At 37.6% G+C, this 23,656-nt stretch overlaps 2 protein-coding genes and 1 pseudogene across 2 annotated transcripts; 1 reads left to right on the top strand and 2 right to left on the bottom strand.

Moving 5' to 3' along the window:
- Nucleotides 1–3,058: 3,058 nt before the first annotated feature.
- Nucleotides 3,059–5,384, bottom strand: myd (mayday). Its single transcript, XM_065236323.1, has 3 exons — nucleotides 4,743–5,384; nucleotides 3,999–4,677; nucleotides 3,059–3,215 (listed from the first exon to the last, which is right to left on the bottom strand). The coding sequence occupies exons 1-3, from the start codon at nucleotides 4,985–4,987 to the stop codon at nucleotides 3,141–3,143; spliced, it is 999 nt and encodes a 332-aa protein (XP_065092395.1). The 5' UTR covers nucleotides 4,988–5,384; the 3' UTR covers nucleotides 3,059–3,140.
- A 3,338-nt stretch (nucleotides 5,385–8,722) lies between these two features.
- Nucleotides 8,723–15,816, bottom strand: Ras64B (ras-like protein 2). The gene is made up of 3 exons (XM_065236322.1): nucleotides 15,513–15,816; nucleotides 10,290–10,377; nucleotides 8,723–10,222 (listed from the first exon to the last, which is right to left on the bottom strand). The coding sequence occupies exons 1-3, from the start codon at nucleotides 15,621–15,623 to the stop codon at nucleotides 9,810–9,812; spliced, it is 612 nt and encodes a 203-aa protein (XP_065092394.1). The 5' UTR covers nucleotides 15,624–15,816; the 3' UTR covers nucleotides 8,723–9,809.
- A 6,265-nt stretch (nucleotides 15,817–22,081) lies between these two features.
- Nucleotides 22,082–23,550, top strand: LOC135713200 (mucin-2-like; annotated as a pseudogene).
- Nucleotides 23,551–23,656: the final 106 nt, after the last annotated feature.

The raw sequence follows: 23,656 nt of genomic DNA, 5'->3' as shown, positions 1-23,656 counted from the left end.
ATAATAATGTCCATGATATTTTGTTAGTCGAACACTTCTTGAACATAAAAATAATCATAAACCGTGAAGCCGAGAATGATGGATTTTGGACAGATTTTGACATTTAATATAGTTTACTGGTACCACAGATTAAAAATCTCTTAAATAAAGAATTAAAAAAAAAATGGTACCACAGACAAACAGACATAACTCTCGCAAGTTGTTCACCGAACAAGTGTTTAACGGCCAATTTAAAAGCATCGTAGTTGGTAGTACTATCACCTGTGGCGCGCATAGTAAATTCCCTTGCGTTTGGCGTTTACACACTACCGCCATCTGTTCAGCGTACTACCCACCACAGTGTACTCAAGAGATGGCGTTAGTGTTTTAGCGACGATGTTTTACAGTGAGAAATATTCAATATGTTATGTCTGTTTGTCTGTGCTGGTACCTTCACCAAAATATTTCATATTACTGATTTTTCAGTTAAAGTTAGTTTTGCTGGACGCGATTCAGCAATTCATTTTGCAGGAATAGGATTTTAAAATTTGGTGTCTGTCTGTCTGACCCTTGTAGACTCGGAAACTACTGAACCGATCGGCATGGAAATTTGCAGGGGTTTTCGGGGCCGGGAAAGGTTCTTATGATGGTTTAAAAACACCCTCCCACCTCTGTAAGGGGGGGGGGGGGGGTTCCCATACAAATGAAACAGAAATTTCTGCATAACTCTAAAACTAATCAAGCAAATGGAACCAAATTTGGCATGTTGAGCTTTATGAAGGTAAGAAATGTTTCTATGGTGGTTCGAGACCCCTCCCCTCTCTGGTATGTACACGGTTAGAAAAAAGAACCCAAAATTAAGTTCTTTTCACTCATCTCGGCACTATAGTGCAGGAACCCAAAAGTAGGTAAAGCGGGTCAAAGTAATTTTCATTTACTTGTGTGCAGTTCGTATGGAATTTTCCACTGGCTTTTTAACCAAAAGTAAGTTAGTTGTACCCAACAGTAGGCAAATATGATTCTACTCAACGTTGAGTTCCCACACTTTAGTACCCCTGTTGGGTGGTTTTGCTCCTCCGGTTTTGACAACATTAGAAGGAGAAAAGGAGACAAACTAGTCAAAAGTAAGTAAAAGTGAACTGGCCGTTGGGTACTTTTTTCTTACCGTGTATATAAAAGTCATTGTTTGTGACAGTGGCGTCCCGTAACCTCACTTTTTACCTGTGCACCAACTTTCAAAACCAGATTTAATGTCATATTCATATTCGAATCGGTTGAAAAATACACTTAATCTTTTAGAGAAGCTACTGGATTCTCAGATTTGTCAGCTTGAAAAGGCAGGATATAATAGGGGGTCATCTTCATTCATCAATGGTTCAGCAGTATTGGTTTTCAAGCTGACAAATCTGAGAATCCAGTAGCTTCTCTTCTCTTCTTATTGGGCGTGTACGGAACAACGTATGAACATCCGGAGTAATCAGTCGGACATTGTCCCGTAGATGGGCAACATCACGCCCGAAACCGGTCGACAGAAAGTTAAATTTTAATTTATTTTAACATTTTGTGAGTGTCGTGTAGTTCTTACGTTACCACAAAACATAAAAAATAAGTGAATACCAACGGGTATTAGTGATACCACCGACGAACCAACGTGACAGCTCATACAAGCTACTTTCAAATTCGTGCCCAAGACGCCATATTTAAAATTCGTTAAACACTACCGACATCTCCTCATCCGATCGCGTCATTCCATGAGCAAGGACACGAATCCACGTATAATTTATATTGCCTTGCTTTGCGTCTCATCTCATTTCACACATCTGATCGCCCGTTTGAAAGTTCGAACCGCTCGTTTGACAATTCGAATTGTGGACAAACGAAATGCTCCTGTGGCATGTCGGTTCGTCGGTGGTGATACTACAATAGATCAAATTACTGGTCGTAGTGGTGTTAGGTCCCGAACAGAGGAACAAAAATTACCTTAATACCAATACCAATAGCCTATATATTACATGAAATAAGCCGTAGTCTTTACGGTTGATTTTAGCATAGTATTTCTAACTAACTCTAAAAATCAAGAGTCTCACCCGAATCGAAGATGTTACATACGGATTCATGGAAATGAAGTTTAAATATGTAGATAAAAGTATAAAAAAGAACAATCTCACCAAATCAGTCAAAGTGAACCCGTAGCAAGTAGCCCTGTCACGTTTAGTGTAGCAGTTCCGATAATATGCGGTCCGCCTTATGGGGTCTAGTCGTCTGGCCGCATGTAATCAAATGGTCACAGTGTAAGTTACCAAGTATTAGGTTCAGCACTGCAACTGCATCTCCACGAATACGACGAACGATGGGATATCACGAGTCCGATGAAGATTCCTCCTCGCTTTAGAAACCGCTTGTCGGCAAGCTGCAGGGACGTAGAACCATTGCCTTCGGAGATGAGATGCAGCATTCATAAGAATTTCACTTTCATTTTCAAACGCATAGCCTACTCCCAGTAAACTGGCGATGTATCTTCAGAAAAAAAAAACTGTGGAAACACCATCCGGTCCTGGGTTGGACGACTTGAGTTTTAATGCGGCAATGGAAATCATCTCGACGTTGATGTGAATTGCAGACAGAGCTTAACCAGAGAATTGTACATTGCTTGCTGCTAGGGAAACGTGTACGACGGTTAATTTCTCATCAGAGAAAACACTGGCAAAATTGTTAGAGAACAATTTAAAATTAAAAAAATACTCGTAAGAAAATTTTACATTCCTCGGTTGATTGTTCTAAGACTAATGTTAATACTTATTTATTATCCATCTGTATAATTTATATCATTGAAACATTTGTGCCAATCACATACTCCAAGCAGGCAATCACAACTAGATTCATCAGATGGAACACATCGACACGAATGGCGTTATTTTTCTTTCGTAGGAAGATGTGAGACGAAGTTTTGCGCCTTGGAAAACCCTGATGACTCCGGCTGGGATTGAGCTCAAATCCAATCGAGCGAAATTCCGGCGTCGTCTAAGATAACAATCAAAAAGGAAGATTGATGCAAGTAGTTTAATTTTCTTGCGATTTTTGTTTATTAATTATATTACTGCCATGTACAGGATTATTATAACATACTATTTATCACAATTGGTTTCTACAGATCACTTAACCTAAAACTCGTCATGAAAACTCTCAGCAGTGTTGACCATCTTCGAAGAAATGAATATTGATGATTTAGCAAAGATCTAGAATGAAAATACAAGTTGAATAAAATAACTATAAAAGTGTAGTGCTGCAAAATGGATGGGGGTATTCACATAGCGCATCGTAAACGTTTACGACATTATAAAAATGCCAGTCTCTATTTAACTATAATGGAGTTAAGTTATGTACGAGGGTTTACACGTTTACAACTGAAACTTTAAACCTACTTAGTGTTCTTTGAGCATTTCCATAGTTGTTAATTGCGAGCTTCCTAAGCCGAAATCTAAATCTAGACACTAAGTCCACATGATTTGGAATCGATAGAGCCTGGTGGAGCAAAATCGACATTTTGAACCACCCTAATGCCTACCTACCGTGCTCAAAATTGTATTATACTCTGATTACTATCGTTCAGAATCACCACACGTATTTATTACGTTACGTTACGTGTCCGCATCTAGGAGACTGTCCGGTATTCGGTGCCTTATGGTATTATGTTACAAGCACCAAGGAATCTCAAAACACTCAACAATCCCAAAAAATCCCAGACTGGACCGGGAACCGAACCCGCCGCCTCCAGTACGGTTTGATCTTAGGAAGGCTCATAAGAAATATTCCCGAGGCGAACAGTATTTGGCTGAAAGCCCTAATAAAATGTGTACGGTTATTTTGCTCAACGACGTGTTCAGGGTATCATCTAAACCATTCGTGGAATAGTTCAACCATTTGAGTTATCGTTCGGGTACGGTATTTTTTTTTATTAGGGAGTCGCTTTAATAAAGGTAACCAAACAAGCTACCCCATGTAGGTATCGGCTTCCTTACCTCGTGAAGAGTGAGCTTCCTGTCGCTGTTTTGGTCAGCTAGCGTAAGCAGCGTTGAAGCTTCCTGGATAGCATATCTTGGATGGCGTGGATCTACGTAGGACAATAGTTCACCTCGATCTGCTTTGCCGTCTTTGTTTTTGTCGATAATTTTCGTAAATTCCTCCTTTCGTTCTCGTTCGGTTTGTGAAAGAATAATTTTCTTGCTGCTAGGATCAGCCACTTCATTCGGCAGGACGTCGGAAAATTCTGCAATCGTTAGTTTGTCATCTCCATCGATGTCGAATTGTCGAAGGATGTCATCTACCAAATTCAGTAGGTTGACAGTGCTAGATTCAGGATGACGAAAAGACAGGAATTCATCCAGTGTCAGACTCACAGGATCGGTTCGAGCTGCTTCCATCCAGAGAGCTTTGTCTCTAGCAATTGATTCTTTCACTTTTCGATCTAGAGTGTCAAACAGATTTTTGTTCATGTAAGTCTCTGCAATTCCTTTCTGTCCAAGTGAATACGATTGATATTCATCCCAACTGACTAATCCGTCACGGGGCTTGTGGTCTATCTCCACGAAAGTGGAGGGATTGGTACGTATTGCATTGTCTATATGGTCCCTTATTTTAAAATTAATGTATTTGGCAAGTTCTTGCACAGTTAGGTGTTTATCCTTATTGGTATCTGCCCTGAAAAAGTACACAACAATTATGCGTCTTGCTCTAAACAACCAACGGTTGAAAATGATACATACTTGTTAAAAGCGTCAGTTAGTTGTTGCATTGCACTTTCGTCCACGTTGTATATCACAGAATTTGCGCCATCCACATTCTCTGCCGCATCAATATTGCTTCTCTTCCTCTCCGCTCCAGTAGTTGAATTCGTAGGGAAAGCCAGCATCAAAATACAGGTTATAAAAACTAGGTAGAAGAGCACTGGCAGGAGAGTGGACCAGCGCGGAATTTTCATATTACGCAATAATTTCACGATTATACCCATTCTGTGGCCGGTTTTTTGCGCTCCACAGCTCTTCGGGTACCGCGCACCTACAGATATGTGAATGTATTGTCGATACTCGATAGCCCACTGAGGAGTTGCTGCTTTTGTTGTGAAAGTAGATCAATACGATTCACGATATCGTCGCTTGCTAGTGTTCGATTCCGTAATCAATTCCACATGTTGCACAATGTAGCCTTTGTCAAATTCACATGCTGCTTATGGAAATGTCATAATATCTCCGGGTTTAGACCGATCAATTTGTTCTTCTTGTAACCATTACACAGCTGACATACGAACTGAATAATGAAAGTGAAAGAGAAACTATAGCAAGCAGGCACAGCTAGACGTGATTCACTGCTCGTCTTTGAGCAGGAACTTTACTACGACTGTGCGAATGTCCGTCGTCGACAAGTGAGCGGCAGTTGTGCTCTGGAACTGCAACTGGAGAGTCTCGAGGTATCAAAACAAACTCGTAAATGGTGGAAAGGTACACTAGAAGATACTCAAACAAAAACGGTTTTGTCTGCATTGGAGCTTGGAGCACATAGAGAGCGACGCCGTAACAGTAAAAGAGAGGGAGAATCACAGGCATAAGTTTCAGCAGCATGGCATTTCCAAATCGTCCAAATGCGGTTGGCGGAGAATTGAGCGAACAAATGGAGGGGTTGTCGGATCAAAAGCTTTTACTACAGGCGTTGCCATAAAGTTCCAATTAAGTTTTATTTTTCATTTTCAAATTTATCAGGGACTACACTGCCGTTCTACGCATAACTGTCCCATGTTCTATGCCATCCTTATGCAACATGGGACTCTTATGCGTATAACGGCAGTACATGCATTGAAAACGAATCTAACTCAAAGATTGAGTCACTTTTACTGGTTACTCATGCGCTGAGTGTCCTACACGGAGATGAAAAACTACCCAAAATTAAGTACTTTTCCCTCAATTCCCGGGTTCAGCCCAATAACCCAAAAGTGAGTAAATCGCATATAGTAGTTTCCATATAACACAACACGGTGGCGTTAGAGCGGCTGTTTTTTCTTGCTGAGCAGATCGTTGTTTTCGACCAACAATTTAAATGGGTCTATCAGCTTTTGTAAACAAAACTTATAATGTCCTTTTCATACGAAGCTCAGGGAAATTCTCCTCTTCCCAATAGTGTTGTTGGATTGCGTAGGCGAGCTTTGGTTTACACACGTTTTGTATACAATAGCTGATACACCCTTTTCAATTGTTGGTCTAGGGTTCAATCCCAGTCCCTTTCATATCAAAGTGTTTTAAAGTCACATTGATTGCTCGTCGTGTATTGGGACATTTACCTCGCATCTACCGTGGGGCGTCGCTGGGTTTGAATGGATACAGCAGTTATAAGTAATGTATCGTAATATTAGAGTCTCGGTGGTATTTGAGCGACCGTTTTTGCTTACTGAGCAGAAGATCGTAAATTCAATCTCATGCCTCTTCATATTCATGTTTAGAAAATCGCTTTCTTTCTTAACATGAGCACATCAATTCAATTCAGAATACATTTTACCAACACGAACCATGCTTCAAACCCAACCCTTTTATCCAATATCCCAATGATTTCTCATGCAAGGGCAGAGGTTTTCTCGGCTTCCAACAAATCAACATTTTCCTACCCATTCCCTAATTGAGCTGCCTTCGGACGCGGCCGGGGCTGGTGTTTCCTTTTGTAAAGTATGAGTGTTTACTCATTGAGAATGAGAATGCTAATCGCAAGCGACATCTATAAGTTCTCTCTGTAATTATAGATGGTCTGGCAATAACGGAGTGGTAACCACACAAATAAACACACCGCCTGACAAAATCTGATCACACAGGATGAATGACATACAAACCACCAGGCTTATATTATGGGATTATGAATCGAACTGGAGGGTTACACTTTTTCTCAAAAAACCATAGATGAAATATTTTAAAACCTTCACAAGTTTGATTTTCAAGATGAATTCCCACTTTCTATGAAGAAAAACACAGAGTTACATGCCATATTCTACGTGACGTTACAAAGGATTTTTTTATAAAGTAACCCCTAATTTATATTATGGTAGATTTGGATAGTGCATTAAATTTTATATGAGAATTGATCAAGAGTTTCTGATTTGAGTAGCTCAAAATGTTTTGGTGAGTCACGAAGTTGAGAAGTGCAAAACGTTGTAACGTCAGGTAACAGTCGCTTACCAAATCATTTTGAGCTACTCAAATCATAAGCTATTGGTCAATTCTTAAAGGAAATGTATCACACTTTCCAAATCTGCAATAATATTTGAGGGTTGCTTTATTTTTGTTTTCAATTAGAGTACATGACTTTATTAGAGAAACAGTTCCATTGAAAATCCGGCGATCTCACAGTATGATAATTACTAATGTGTTGACAATACATTTATAAACAGTGTACTGTTATTGACTTTGTTGCTTGTCTCCTTCACTCCTTCGCAAGTTGCAACGATTGAAGTCCCATCTTCTTCCGACAGGTCTCCAGCTTCACCCTCGACAAACGGTTGAACTCGAATGAAATTGAACCGTGTGTCAATGTGCTTGGTTCAACGACTCCCTCCGTCGGCTCGCAGCATCGCTATAACTATATATACATATATGTAAATCTATGATCGGCCCGACAGGCTTCTCATCACCGTCATTCAACAGTTTCTGCAACCAAGGCAACTTCTAGCATGCCTTGGAAAATAGCACGTATTTCGCCTCCGTCGACGAAAGGGTAACGCACTGTTGCTTTCGAGCAGCCCAGAAAATCGGCCCACCAAAGTGAATGATGAAGCCCGAGTTCGACTTGTGGTTCTGGTGATCTTCATGTCAGTCAGCATCAACGTATGCTTTGAGCTGTCTTTGTCTTTGAGCTCCAACTTCAGATTTGACATCGATTTCAGGCATTGCAACGTCCGTTTGGCCTCCGTTGAATAAGTCTGGCTAGGACTAGACTAATGCGCCAACGTAACCTATAAATCCGAGTTCTCGAGAGAAGTAGTTTGATTCCAGCGTATATCGATGAATGTCTTGATTAACAGGTCCAACGTGATACCTCTTGAGGAACAGATAAACTCCTGCGCTGCGTGAGCCGATGGGTTCTTTGAGCGGCAGATCCATTACATTCCTTCAAAAAAGATAGCTTGAGTTACGAGTGAGTTGATGGATGCTTTGAGTGGTAGGTTCATTACGATCCCCCATTAGGGACAGTTCGACTCCTGCGTGAGTTGATGGATGTCTTCAGTGCCAAATCATGCGTAAGTTAATGGATGCATTGGATGGTAGATGCATTAAGTAGCAGCTCCATTGCAATTCTTCGTGCTGGACTACCTGCTTACTTCATGAAATAATGGGTGGCTTCAGTGGCTGATCTGTTACGATTTCTCGCCGATCCATTTTGGGTCTTCGTGAGAGATAGATTGATTCCTGCGTAAATTGATGAGTACCTTGAGCGAAAAGTGCATTACGCAGTTCCCGGCACGATAATGGCTTTCAATGTCATGAACATATAAATTTCATGATTTATCAGAGAGTAGAGGTGCAGTGGAATACAAGCTATGAGTATAGAAACAAACTATAATTAAATCAATTTTAAAATGATAACAATGCCAGGGAACTTCAGTTTGTGGAATGGCGATAGAGAATGAAGATCGTGACGAACAAGAAAACGTTCTGGACACGACACAAAGTCGCTTATGAGTTGCGATATTAAAGTGAAACAGAATGCACCCTTTTAGTTGGTCAATATACTTGAACATGTATTTCTATAAATATTTTTTCCGCACAACATAAATGACAGACTAAAACGGGTTTCAACACAATCATTCGTGACTGGAAATATGAATTAATCGGTTTAATTTAGCACCTTTTCCTAAACTGTGGTTTATTTTCTTGCTTTTTCTGTTGTCAAATAATTGCGACATCTGTTTCGAATAACATTCAAGCACATTTAAAGCTAGTTATTTTGGTTAATATTGATATTACATTGCATTCAATTTCAAACTGTTATCTTCGATTAGATTAACGCCTTGTCTAGCTAACGCTGGCTGCATCTAGTAATTAAGTTATTCGCAATGGTTTTGTTTTCCGTGATTGTGTAAACATATATAAATATCTGATATTCAATAAAACTCTTTTCGCATGGATAAAGCACAATGTAACATCCTGCTACCTATATAGTATAAGTCTTATTACACATAAGTAGTAGTAAATATACTCGTTTTATGATTTAAAATATGTTATTATATATTTCTGATACGTTTCATCATTTGTCCTGAAATCTTGGAGACGCAGTGAGAATTTCGTGAGGTGTTAGTTAAAATAATGATGTCCTTTCGATTGTTTTTTTTTTTTTTTTGTTTTGTAATGACAAATTAGGTTTAAAATGCTTGACGATCCACTACACTTGAGGGTTTTTTTTATTTCTTTCCTGGGCTGATTTAGCTGTACCGTTTAGTAAAACCGATGATATTAAATATCAATTAGGCACATTCGTATGAGTGTATCTGTGTATCATTATAGTCAGAATCAACTAATTGCAAACATATGGCACGTTAGGGTTATAATGATTCGAATTTTGTAAACGATTTAAAAGATTGGGACAAAAGTTTCACATATTTTCGTGGTTATTGTGCCACAGGTTTGTATTGTCTAAACACATTTCGAACGGTCGAAAATAATTTAAAATAGTACGGCAGTAAACAATGCATTCACTCTCACTTGGGAGATGCATTCTGAAAACCGTTCATCTGCACAGCTCAAACTCAGATGGTGTGCTTTCGAAAATTTGTTAATTTGTGAAGTTCAAGCTCCGATGCATTACAGGATGCAACATTTCTTCTTTCCGCCCTTTCGTTTTCCTTTCTCGTCAACAAGAGGTCTCTCGGACAGTTGAAATTTCCTAACAACTCGAACCAGTTCATGGAAAGCCTGATCCACGTTGACCCTCAGCTTTGCACTGCATTCGATGTAAGGTATTTTGAGTTGTCTGCTAAGTTGCTGAGCTTCTTCCAGTGACACAACCCGCTGGTGATCCAAATCGGATTTGTTTCCCACCATTAGCATTGGGAATTCATCGCGATCCTTAACGCGCAAGATTTGCTTGTGGAACTTGTACATCTCGTCGAAGCTGGCGTGATCGGTTACTGCAAATACCAGCAGGAAACCTTCGCCCGAACGCATGTACTGCTCTCGCATGGCGCTGAATTCTTCCTGTCCAGCAGTGTCCAGAACTAGATCAGGGTAGAGAAGAGAATTGTTATGTCCCTGCCATTATTTATGATTCCAGTACAAACTCACTATCCAACTTTGCCGGGACGTCGTCGATAACGCATTGCTTTGTGTACGAATCCTCGATGGTTGGATCATAATCGGTTACAAAATAACTCTGGAAAGAAAAGGGGACGTTTAAAATCTGTTATTGAACAGTAATCATTTAAAACATATCTGCAGAATATTATTGAAATTTGTAGCAAAATGAAAACGGACCAATATTATTTGTACCTAATAAAGGTAAGTGTTAACTTAACCGAATAGTTTATCGTTTTGCTATACTTAGATGTTATCAATTTATAAAAAATGAAGATAGGGGAAATGTATGTAACGTCGGCCTAAGTGTCCCTAATTTGGGCCCATACATAAATTCAGCAATCGACTAAATTTTCAATAGCAACCAAAAATATCCATTAGTACCGTCCGAATGGTTCATCTAGATAAAATTGATCAATAGCAGATTTTTAGCGATGGGCCCAATGTTAGATCCATAGGCCAACATTAGAGCCATTTCCCCTATAACGCAAATTTATCTACATACTGAACACTGATTTCAGTTTTACCGATTATTACTCTATGGCACTGGCGCAGCGAAGGGGTACAACATGTGAATCTACTTTTACACTTTTTCATATGTACAGAATGTGAATTGATTAGAGTGATTTTTGCTATGGACTTTTCGCTCGATCCATTTGTTTGGAAAATATCGATAGATAATTTCTTTTTTAAAGATTTCCGGGAGAATTTTTTTGCAGCAGTTTCAAAATGGAAAAATTATTTATTTCAAATCGTGAAGGGTTTTAGAATACCGATGTTTTGGTATTTAGTTGATAGTCTTTTTCTTCCGGTGATAATTTCAAATTTTGAAAGTTTCAAAATGTTCAACTATGAGATTCTATGCAGCTAAATATCAATATCTATTAATTTTTTTTTATGTTTTACCTCGAAATATGTGTTTTTTTTTTAATTCCACCCAGGTGTTTTTCTAACTTTTTTGGACTACTGGAATAATGTAGGAAGAGTCATCCGACTTTTCCCTAATTTATTCTGACATTCACAAGTTTATTCTAACTGCCTCCGGAAGTTTCTTCTGGCTTTCCTTGAAAGATTCTTGAGACATCCTCCGGATTTTTTTAAAACTTGCTTAGGAAGATTCTTCTAACTGATTCTGAATGTTTTTTTTCTGTATTCCCCTGAAAGTATTCTGACTTTACTTGGAATTTTCCCCACAACTTTCTTCCATCCTTCGCGGAAACTTTTTCCAATTTTATTAGGATGTTTTACGACTGCCTCTGGTAGGTTCTTTTGAGTGTTTCTGTGTAAATTTTCCTTCAGATGTCAGTGCTATTCTTAATTGCGACATGTATCAGAAATTACGCATACACTTAGTTCCGTTAATTGTTTACAGAGGGCAGTGCATTCAAAACATGTACGGTTCCTCTAAATATGCAGTTAGATTAAAATCCGAAGTCCCTACTTTTTTACATATTCTTCACAAATAAAAACTTTGTAAGCCCCGCCCCTAACAGGATTTCCCACCGTTTTTTATGAATAGGGCGAGACAGAAAGTATATTTTGTGCGGAATTTGTAAAAAAGGAGGGACATTGTATGTTAATCTAAATGCATATATAGAGGTACCAGATATGTTTTGCAGTGTCAGGTACTCTATTTTGTAGTCTATGAGAGGGAAATCACAAAGAGAGTTTCATTAAAAATACATGACATGTTGAGAGTGAGCGCGAATTTTCTCAATACCAATCGGCGCCGCCGGGATTTTCTGAGGCATAAAATCTCTGATCACGCCTTCCTTCGGAAGGGAAGTAAAGCCGTTCGTCTAATCGTTGGGTCGATAGGTAGGGTCTAGGTGTTGGAGCTGCCTCCCTGGCGTCGGTTGCATTGGTGCTCAGCACGGAAAACAAATCAAGGAATAAAAAAACCTTTATGTAATAATTTAAAGCAAGTTTAGTTCGGGAGTAAGAAAGTGATTGATTGATTGAAGTTTTTAAGCTATTTAAGGCGATTGATTATTTTAATATTTTGTAATATATCAATATTAATATTCATTTTGATATTTTGTAGGACCATTTTTTTTTTCCTTTGGTTTGTTTTTTTTCGTCGATCTTGTTTTCCGTGCTGAGCACCAATGCTACCGACGTGCCAGGAAGGCAGCTCCCACACCTGGACCCTACCTATCGACCCATCAACGCATGAACCGGGGACCAACGGCTTTACTTCCCATCCGAAGGAAGGCGTGATCAGAGATGTTATGCCTCAGAACATCCCGGCGGCGCTGACTGGGATTGTACCCAGGCCTGCTGGGGTGAGAGGTAATCACGCTTACCATTACACCACCGGCGCCGTTGTGTTGTAGGACCATGTTTGTTATCATAGCTATTTGAAGGCCTTTTGTTTTGTTTTCAATATAATTTTGATTTGACGTTGTTAAGACAATTTCAGCAAATTTAAAGCTATTTTGGACTTTTTGAAACCACTTTTACGCTAATGTATATAAGTATAGCGTATTCGGTCCTAATCAAGTTATTAAGGCGTCTTGAGGTGATTTCAAAAATAAAGTTTTAGTGGTCCATAAAACAAGTTAATACTGATAGTTTTTTTTTAAAGATTCTAAATATTCGTTACAACAGTGAATGTTTTTCAAATTTTAAATATTTAGTACTACGGATTCCAGATTAGTACACGAATAGAAATCCCCTTATACCGTTTGGCAAATTTCTATTGCTGATTATTCATAAAAATGTATAAGTCAACTAATAAGCAGATGCCTTGCAAAAAGTTAATGAAGATCATGTGTCAAATGAAATATATAAATGGTCACACATACCGTTTATGCATTCTTATAGGACCTATGTGGGTTGTCTTATGGATGTATAAGGTTGTGTTTTGGCAAAAATATATAAGTAAAACACATGAATAAAATAATTAAATTTCGTTTTGTGTAATATGTCTAACGGAAATTATTGCCTTTGCACTATTTTGTTCTTGTCTTATGACAGAACATCAGTTTTGTTGTTTTTAGGGCTACTTTAATAATACTTGATCAATGTAAAAAAAAAAACATGCGTAAAACTTAAACAATTTATTTCAAGAAATATGAAACTTTGAATGAGTATATAATCAGAAACATCATAAGCAATAAAAAGACAACATTGAATTTGTGATGGCTATATCGGAAATACATTTAATAAGTGATTGTTTGAGTACCTTTTCAAACAAAAAACATGTTTTATGCGGTATTTGTATTTCTGGTATAACATAAGAACTGTTCCAAGGTTGCAAATACTCATTTTTTTTTGCAATGTTTTTTTTTAATTATGAAATAATTACATGCCATGATCATATTTTGAATTGGTAGGATACAAGAAGAGATTGCAAAGAATGTGTTTGACATATTAAACCTGTTTATTTCACTTCATGATAATCACAATCAGCGATTTTTCACACACTCACTCACTCACTCAGCGATCTGAAAATCGCTGATTGTGACTCATAGAAAGCAAACTTTACAGGTTTTATGTTTCAAACGCATACTTTGTAACCTCTTCTTGTAAGTTACAAGTAAAACATGCCATCATACTATCTGTTGGTTTTATTATTCCGAAAAACATCATTTTAGCTGAAATGAGTATTTGCAACCTTGAACTGTTCAAGTTATAAAACATCTAAAATTGTCTGTAACTTATTCATTATCCATTATATGATTTGTTGTATGCATTTACAAAATACCAAACAAATACTATTCAATATTTCTATCTTTTTATTTTCTTGCGTAAACAAACAAGGTTTTTCCATTTTATTCATTTCGCAATTTATTTTATGTGTTTCAAAGGTGTATGTTCGATTCAAATTTATTTAAAACTGTCAATGAATAGCTTAAACTTACGGTATTAGGAAGAATCAGAATTTTTGAGATCTTATTGTAAATTTCGCAAATTTGTAATCGGGGAATGAAAAATGACACCGAAAATTATCCAAACTTCATATTTATCTTAGTTGGTGTGTATCATCTTTTAGAAGACCTGAAATAAAAAATATCTGGCTTGACAAACTTGCCAAATTTATCCTGGTATTCAAGTTATATTGACATTAGTTTAGAGTACGTGATTTAAAATTTCGTAAACATTAAATGATGCTTGAAATATATTGTTTATTATTTTTTCTATGTTACTTATAAGTAGAGCTTAAAACTTGTTCAAGAAAGCATTAAGCTAAGTAGTCAAATAAAAAAGTTGGGGAAAGTGTGAACAGTCCTTATGTAGAAATGGTAGAAGTATTTTGTTTTAGCCATATGCAGGCTTTAGATCAAAAATATGTTTTTTGTTCAACTCATATTTCATCGTCTCGGTGTCGGTACACCTAGAAGCACAAGAAATACAAAACGATTGGTGGTTTTATGACTAATCAAGTTCAATGGCTGATCTAAATATACAACGAATACGTTCATAATTCTAAAAATAATAAACTGCTGTAGCGAACGGTTTTCACCGACTGATAACATTTATGCTCAATCACGCTCTTCTGGAACAAGCTCCATTTGTTTAGATAACCAATACATGGCAAAGAATGTGCTAAGGCGATAGAGGAGTACTTTTTTTTTGTTCTACCTATCTACGAGCAGCGATGTACACAATTATCCTTGAATATTTGAAATTGACCGAAACGTACACAAAGCAGATGTTTTTGCTCGGTGGGCCACCGCACCACTTGAGTATCTTGTTAGAATCAGTGGTATAAATAAAATGCATCTGTTTTCAAGTTCTTTGCAGCGCCGAAATGTATGGTTCAAACATTAAACTACCACTAGATTACTACACATTACGTGTAGCACCAGTATTAAGCGTGAGTACATAGTGCCAGCTCAAAGTATTAGCAGATTGTTTTCTTTTCCACACGAGATTGGCACCAAACGGATGACGAAACTGAACGAGAATTATGTGGGCGATCAATGCTGTTGCCGCTTCTCTCGTAGTATTCAATATGAATGAATTTGCATTATAGCTACTCGATCATAGCGGTTAAGGTTTCTGATATATTTCGAGCGAGTTCTCTCACTTGAGCACTCCACTTAAGACAGGGATTGGTCTTGTGGTTTATGATCTGTGGTGCGACGACCACCCGATGCCAGGATTTTTTGCTGTGTTTGTTTCACTGCACTTTTCCTTTCTTCGAGGGATCACACGTTTGGCCATATACCTAATAACCAAACAAACGAAACTTTTTGCTAAAAATACCTGTATAAACTGTATAGTAATTGCTGATTTTCCAACACCTCCTCCTCCCACTACGACGAGCTTATATGTCTGAGCGTAGCTACCAGGGTTCGACTGAGTGTAACGGGACATACTGGGCTAGGGTCTACGGCCTCAAAGACACGGACTTCTTAATGTGGGATCAAATAAGCGATTTACACAAACTACACTGGGAATATGGTGCGGGTAATATCAATTAAACTAAACAAATAAGTAAAATGTGATCACTCAGCAGAATGTTGTGTACATTTTTTTGGAACTGATCACTAGAATGACATCAGATGTCTATCAAGGAGAGACCGTTAAAGAAAGAGATGCAAGACAAGTTACACTCTATCCTACGTAATGTGAACACTGATTGGCCCTCTGGTTATGTTTGCTCGTTTGAATGAACTTGCTGTGAATGATTTGAAATGACGGTTATTTACATGCGTGAATTTGAGCGACAGTCTTCTATCTATCATTGAAGAAATTTATCTACATTAGAATAGAGCAATCGATATTTTATAATGTATTTTGAGTCTACAGTTTAGCAGTAGGTATGTCAGTCACAGAGTCGTCTGTTTAATGAAGAATTTAAAAATGTAAGAATTTAAAATGTACAATCATGAAGTTACACTCTAACCTAAGTATTCAGGTCCCAAATTCAAGATTTACTCGTTGGATAAGGTGTTAGCAAAGTTGAGTAACTTTTTTTTAACAAATCAATATTTCACGAACAAAGTATGTAATTATAATTTTGCAAGTATATAATTTTACTTATAAATAACCGATTTTAAAACAATTGCACAATGGTCCAGAATGAGAATTCAGCAAGACAAAAGTCTTACTGCGTTTGTCTTAAGTTTTAGAAATTTAGTCTTATTATTGATATAACTAGATAAACTAACATTTTGATTTTATTTTTAAAAGTATATACACGTGTTCTTCAGCATAGATGTAACTAAGATGATTTCAAGCTACTTTGCTAAAGAAATATTTTTTCTATCTCTTAACGTTATCATTTCTCAAAATGCTCTAAAATTTTAAAACACATCCAAAGCCAATTTAGAGAAATTGCTCTAAAATGAGAACTTTAAGATATATAAAACATGTTTCTTCAGCAAAGTAGCTTTATATCATATCATCTACATCTTTTCTGGTAGATATCGAGTAAACTACACACCAAAAAGTTATGAATTTTAATGGTGATGTAAATATCCATGCATGCTAAAATTGAAGCATGTAAACTTCCTTTTTACGTAAACTAGCAACTTGCAAAGAAATATTGCTTACAAAGATGGATGGTTGCATACAATATTTAGAATATTCCATGAAATGACTCATAAATTTACACGATCTGTAATGTGAATTTGTATCGTATGTGACGCTCCATTCATGTGCATCATAGTGACAGAAATTTACACTACTTTTTCGAACTGTGTATATTTAAGAGGCAACTAACCATCACTCGATTTGCTTTTTCTTCTTCTTTTTGTATTCCTAAATCATCACTTTCTAAAAGTATTGGTAAAATTCGTTGGTAACGTGCGTTGCCGTGCCAAAACATTCAATGCATCATAAATATCAACTGGTATGGTGAGCAAAATCTACCATCTCATTCTTTTACTTTTCAATACAACTGCAAATCTGACGTCACACATGCACGTATATAAGAATGTCGTAGACAAAACATTCACACTGCCAGACCACGCTGTATGACATTTTGTTTACACCCCTGAGCGGGAAAGCCAATGACAGGCTACATGCAATGCTGCCATCTCCCCTGTTTGTGTTTAATTCAATCTTTTTTTACCTTTGTAATTCGAAAATTTAAGTTTCAAAAAAAGGTTCTTTTAGGTTTATTTATTCAGACTTTTTAATCATTAAGAACATCCACTCATCTAAGTTATTAGTTTAAACTTCGTATTTCGATGTGTTAATAAACCTATATTCACTGCTAGAGGCAGTGCTGGCAACGCTAGTTCAATGATTCATTTATTTTCGCTAGCAAAAAAGTGTAGTCGAAGTGATTTGCTTGGTTTTTTTTTTATTTTGTTCACCAAGAAATTCGACTAACAGTTTATATTAATTTTTTGTATTCGATTACGTGAAATTGTGGAATGCTACGAAGAACACAAGTAAGTAAAGTGATGGTGTTTCACCCAGAAAATATACGATGTAAAATCATGAAATACTTGCTTTAATTTTTCGGATGGCTTGTGTGTGAATGTATGTGTATACTGATGATGATTGAAGAATATTTCAATAAGAAGAAGAATACAAATTGAGTGACGGTGTCTTGAGCCTTAATGAGGGACATTGTTTATGAGGTCTTCTTACTTTTCCTTGGAGGCGACTTGAGTTTAGCTTCCGATTTTATCCGTGCCCTCAACTTCCTTGCTTCTTCCAATTGTTCTCATCTTCGTCATTTATCCGCTTCTTCTCGGTATAGTCAACTATCCCGAATTTGTTGTAGTAAAACGAATAATTTTTGCACTCGAAAACAGGCGGCTGCTGTTTCTCAGCAGCGCTTGTTTCCTCAGCACTGTTCTTCTCGGCGTCCGGGGACGTCACATCCATCACCTCCACCTCTTCTTCCAGGACCTTACCCGCTTCCTCGTTTGCAGGTGTACCTCCAGTCACTTCACCAACGTACGTACTCTCTTCCTCATTCCGTTGTTGGTTTTCATTGTGGCTGAGTTAGTTTAAATAATCATTACACTAGGTTTTTTGCAAAGTTTTATAGAAATCCGTAGAAATTCTAAAAAATCATTCGTTGATCATCGATGAGATATGTACTTTTAGGAGTTTCCCGGGTAAGTTGCTGTGTATCTATATCGATTAAATTCGAATGTTTTATAAGTTATACCGATTGGATCTTCATACAACATTTCAAAAATCATGTTGAGCATCAGCATGAACGGATGCTACTCCGTTATTGCCAGATCAGCTGTAATTACATAGAGAACCAACAGATGATGCTTGGAATCATCCTCAATGTGAGAAAAACTGGTGATCAAAAGTTAGGCAATACCAGAGCTGGCCGTTTCCGAATGCAGATCAAGAAAGGATTGGGTAGGATTTTTTTTACGTGACTCTCGCTTTGTTGGAAGCCCAGGAGTCATCTGCACTTCCACGAAAAATCACTGGGATGTTGGATAAAAGGGTTGGGTATGCGGTAAGGTTCGTTTTAGGAATCGACCGCTGAATTACACCGAGCTCCTCATATCACATTAAACCACTTATGATCGAGTTGTTGTAGCCATTCAAAGCCGGCAACGACGAAAACAACAATTTTCACAAAACACGGTAAGCAAGCAATATGTGAGTATGAAACTTTTTAATTTCATGGCGTCTGGGTATGATCCCACAGTGCTCAGTAAGCAAAAACGGCTGTCCGAGGCAGCTGAGCCCTTTATATTATAACATACTAGGGGAAATGACGGCTTCGGCATGACAGACTATTTTCGGCAACCAAAATTGAAACACTATTTTCACTGGATTTTCTAACGAAAAAACTTCGCTGAATGCATGCAAACGATTCTTTATGCTTTCAGCTTCAATTTGACTATATTTTTACCACTGAGAAAAAGCAATCTTGCAGGGTTTTCTTGAAATGAAACACACGCACTACAAATTGTAGCTGATTTCGAGTTGCCGATAATAGAACAGCAGATTTACATGCAGTTCAAATGAAACGGTTGCCGCAGAAAAACTGGTTGCCGACAATACTCGCTCTCACTAGAGAAGATTGGAGCTTTGTAAAAGCGTTTCAAAACAGTTTTTGACAATTCTTTCGACTGAAATTGTTAGAGCAGCTGGCAGCAAAAGATTGTAAACAAACCAATATGTGTGCGTTCCATAGAGAAAAAGGCTATAGAAAGAAGGTCACTGCTTAGGTTGCCGAGAATACGTAAATTCCCCTATATTAAATTCATCATAATAATGATATTACCACTCAAACCCAACGGTGGTGCTCCTTACACCAGGACTAACCGCAGCGATCGACCCGGATACATGAAGCTATGACAAAGCGTTTCCCTAATAAAAAATAACCATAAACGAACGATAACCCAAATCATTGAACTATTCCACAAATGGTTTGGATGATACCCAGAACACGTCGTTAAGCAAATTAACCATACAATTTTTATTAGGGTTATGCCTTCTCTAAATTCTACAAAGAAAAAAATCTGAAATTTCCTGGTGATGTAAACATCTATGCGTGTAAACATGAATTTCATATCATATTACTAACCTGAATGAAATATTGCTAACAAAGATAGACGGTTGCATGCTAATTTGTATTATTTCATTAAATGGTTCTCAGCTTTACATGATCTATAATGTAATATTTTATGATGTATGACGTTCCAACGCTTCGGACTGTTTACTTTTCGTTTTGGTAAACTTATGCTGAATGATAGCGACGCATGACGACTACGACCTATTGACGGCGCAATGCTTGAATTGATGGAGCTTTGGTTTTATCCCATAATTTTCTTCTGAACTAGAAAAGTATTACAATTTATAGAGACTACTACTAACATTAAACATTGATATAACATGAACATACACTGTCTACCGTTTGTCGTTAAATTGTTTTTGTTGCCATGGAGTTACACGGAGTTCGATTTTAATAAACGACTGAAACTTCGGGCAATGCATTACTGACCGTTTGGACTACCGTAGACTGAGAAAGCCATAAAAAAGGAATCTCTCTGAACAACCAATTAAATTTTTCAATTACGTCTTATAAGTCGAATGGTGCGGACTCAAACACAACAAATCAAAATGGAACCAGTTTTACTTTCGTTAGATCTAGAAATGAACTTTGCGGACCTATGTTCTTTCCTGAATTCCGAATTATGTTTAAAAAATGAGCAAAAGCTAAACTCATCTAACAATGAAGCACGAACGATCGAGGCCATCTCGCCGGGAACAAATGGAAATCAAGCACAATGATGAAGATAAGTTTACAAGAATTTAATTTCAACCGGAACAAAATCACCGTGATTGGTGTCCAATGGGCGTGAACCCAAACATGCACTCGCCCGATTCAGAAATGAATCACATCATATCCCAAGAAACATTGCAAGTTTTATCGAGGTTTTAAAGCATGCTATAAATCTAAATCATGGACTACAGAACCCTCATAAAACCAAAATTGTTACTTGGGATATGAGCTCTTTTGTCTGAATTTCTATTATTAAAAAGGAGCAGATATCTCCATAGGGGGATTAAATAAGTTTTTTTTTATTATACATAGTCGCATTGTTAGGTCATTCGTGACATGTCCGGAGAAGACATTTGAACGGGTGACCTTTAGTATGAGAGGTATGGACGCTAACCACTACTTGGGGCAACGAGGAGTAAACGGGACCGATAAACTCAAAAGTAGTCACAGAATCTATAGCATGTGATCTGTTCGAATTGTTTCAGTAGATAGTACAGTATGGTTTTACAATGCTAATAATGCTTTTTCCATACACAATAAACATTTTTTTCATAATTTAAAGCAATCTAGGCAAGGTTATAAGAACTGTGCTCTGTAAATGGAAAAGTTTGAAAACCCTCCAATCTAATAGATGATCTCCCTAATAAAAATTGTATGGTTAATTTGCTTAACGACGTGTTCTGGGTATCATCCAAACCATTTGTGGAATAGTTCAATGATTTGGGTTATCGTTCGTTTATGGTTATTTTTTATTAGGGCTGGTTATTACGTTATGGCTTAAATACTGATATTAATAATTTATCTCGAATGAATCTGTGCGTTATAGGGGAATTTACGTATTCTCGGCAACCTAAGCAGCGACCATCTTTCTATAGCCTTTTTCTCTAAGGAACGCACACATATGCAGTATTGGTTTGTTTACAATTTTTTGCTGCCAGCTGCTCTAACAATTTCAGTCGAAAGAATTGTCAAAAACTGTTTTGAAACGCTTTTACAAAGCTCCAATCTTCTCTAGTGAGAGCGAGTATTGTCGGCAACCAGTTTTTCTTCGGCAACCGTTCCATTTGAACTGCATGTAAATCTGCTGTTCTATTATCGGCAGCTCGAAATCAGCTACAATTTGTAGTGCGTGTGTTTCATTTCAAGAAAACCCTGCTAGATTGCTTTTTCTCAGTGGTAAAAATATAGTCAAATTGAAGCTGAAAGCATAAAGAATCGTTTGCATGCATTCAACAAAGTGTTTTCGTAAGAAAATTCAGTGAAAATAGTGTTTCAATTTGGGTTGCCGAAAATAGTCTGTCATGCCGAAGCCGTCATTTCCCCTATAATGTTTGATAGGATTGGTCTCACAGAATGATAATTTGGATTATATTAACATCGGATCATCAAATCGACCCCTCGGTTATTGTTGATAATTCGATAACAAAAACCGGCAGTATCGCAGTGATTGTAGTAGTTTGCAAAAATATTCGAACTAAACCATAACTGAGAGGAAGCAAACTACAGTTGTACTGCTACACATAGTGTTAGTCATAAAGTGGAGAGCTATCGGTTTGGATCTTCGCGGTATCAGTAGTGATTTTCTAAAACTAAGCGCAAAAGGTCACTCATCATGAATGTGAAGATTGATGGTATCTTCCTGATGATTGTATCGATTGGACTTGTTAATGGACAGAGTGAGTAAAGAAAAAAAGTGTTATCATATCACTTATAATTAACAATAAGCGTTGTTGACCCATTGACCGTGAACCTCGATTGTTCCCAAACGTTTATTACAACACCATCAACCACAACAGCTTCATTATATAGTCACGAACAAGCTAGTGACGTAGTGTCGCACCGTTATGCTCTAGTAACTTTTCAAATATTTACGTTTTGATCAACATCGCCGCATAGTGTTAGTCGTAATTGGGTAAATGCAAAGTATTTGAAGGGCAGTCAATATTCTAAAATCGTGGATGCAGTGAATTCGATTTTATGTAGGTATCTGAATTTTGCAGGCTAATTCAAATGGCCTTGCGTTAATAAGGCGTGTTCCAACCATTTCAATTGGAGTATAAAAACAGCTGTATGTGACATTGACTTTTTCTGTTCTACGCTATATTACCGCTTTTTAAACAAACATTGTTCAACGATGACAAATGAGAATAATTCACTTGCGTGTGATGTATTTATTAAGCGTTATGCTCAGTGAGTATTCAGTTCCATGTGGTACCTCGAGCAATTCGCGACGGGTGATTCAAAGTGTGCTTGTTCAGTGTTATGTCGTTAGAAGAATTCTGCTGGAAGTTGTTACTTTTTCCGTGGATTGCAAAACTAGCGCATTGGAAAGGAATATGTTTGGTGTACTATAAAACAACCACCCCATTTCCCTTCATCACCCTGCCAAATGGCTATACATTTCCATCTTCTACATCCACAACACGTTTTACGTTTATTCCTTTAACAACTCAGTCCATGACTACTCAACCACCTCTTACGTTCAGCACACAAACCACAACACTTAGTACTCCAAGCACGATAACATTTAGTACTATTCCAACGACCTTTCCAACACTGACATCAACTGCGTTCCAAACAACATTATCGACTGGAACACCAGTATCGGTTTCTACTCCTCCGAATACTCAAACATTAACTCCTCCTTCGTTCACTAGTACCACTTTTCTTACAACTGTTAGTTCATCCAGTATCTCTACGCAACCGACTCAAACGATTTCTGTTCCTCCAATCACTTCTACGTTGACTTCACCGTTATTCCCCACAGTTACATTTACATCACCTATTTCTACTAACACCATTCCTGGCGTAACGCTGACTTCCCTTCCTCCAACGACTTCCGTGACTAACTTCTCACCTCTTCCGACTTTCCCAACGTTCCTATCGACCATAAATCCTCCAACAATAACAAGCACGTTCCCAACTACGATAAGTTGCTCACCGATAACACCAACGTGTCCCCCTTTGATTCCAATTCCTACATCGACAACTACATTCCCACTACCTAGCATCGATCCTCGACCTCTTTCCCGACAGCTTCCAAATGGTTGTCCCTGTATCGATCCAAGACAGTTAGCGTAATAAATGCATAAATTTAGGTAAACATCGATTTGAATCATTATGGACTAAACATAAATGGTGTTCCGTTTGAATATGCAGATGAAGCCTGTTATACTCCGGACGGTCA

The sequence above is a fragment of the Ochlerotatus camptorhynchus genome, unplaced genomic scaffold (assembly GCF_037179485.1).
Source record: "Ochlerotatus camptorhynchus isolate MF236.1 unplaced genomic scaffold, CSIRO-AGI_Acam_v1.1 ptg000546l, whole genome shotgun sequence".
Lineage (NCBI taxonomy): Eukaryota > Metazoa > Arthropoda > Insecta > Diptera > Culicidae > Ochlerotatus > Ochlerotatus camptorhynchus.
This window is presented reverse-complemented; position numbering and strand designations above follow the sequence as displayed.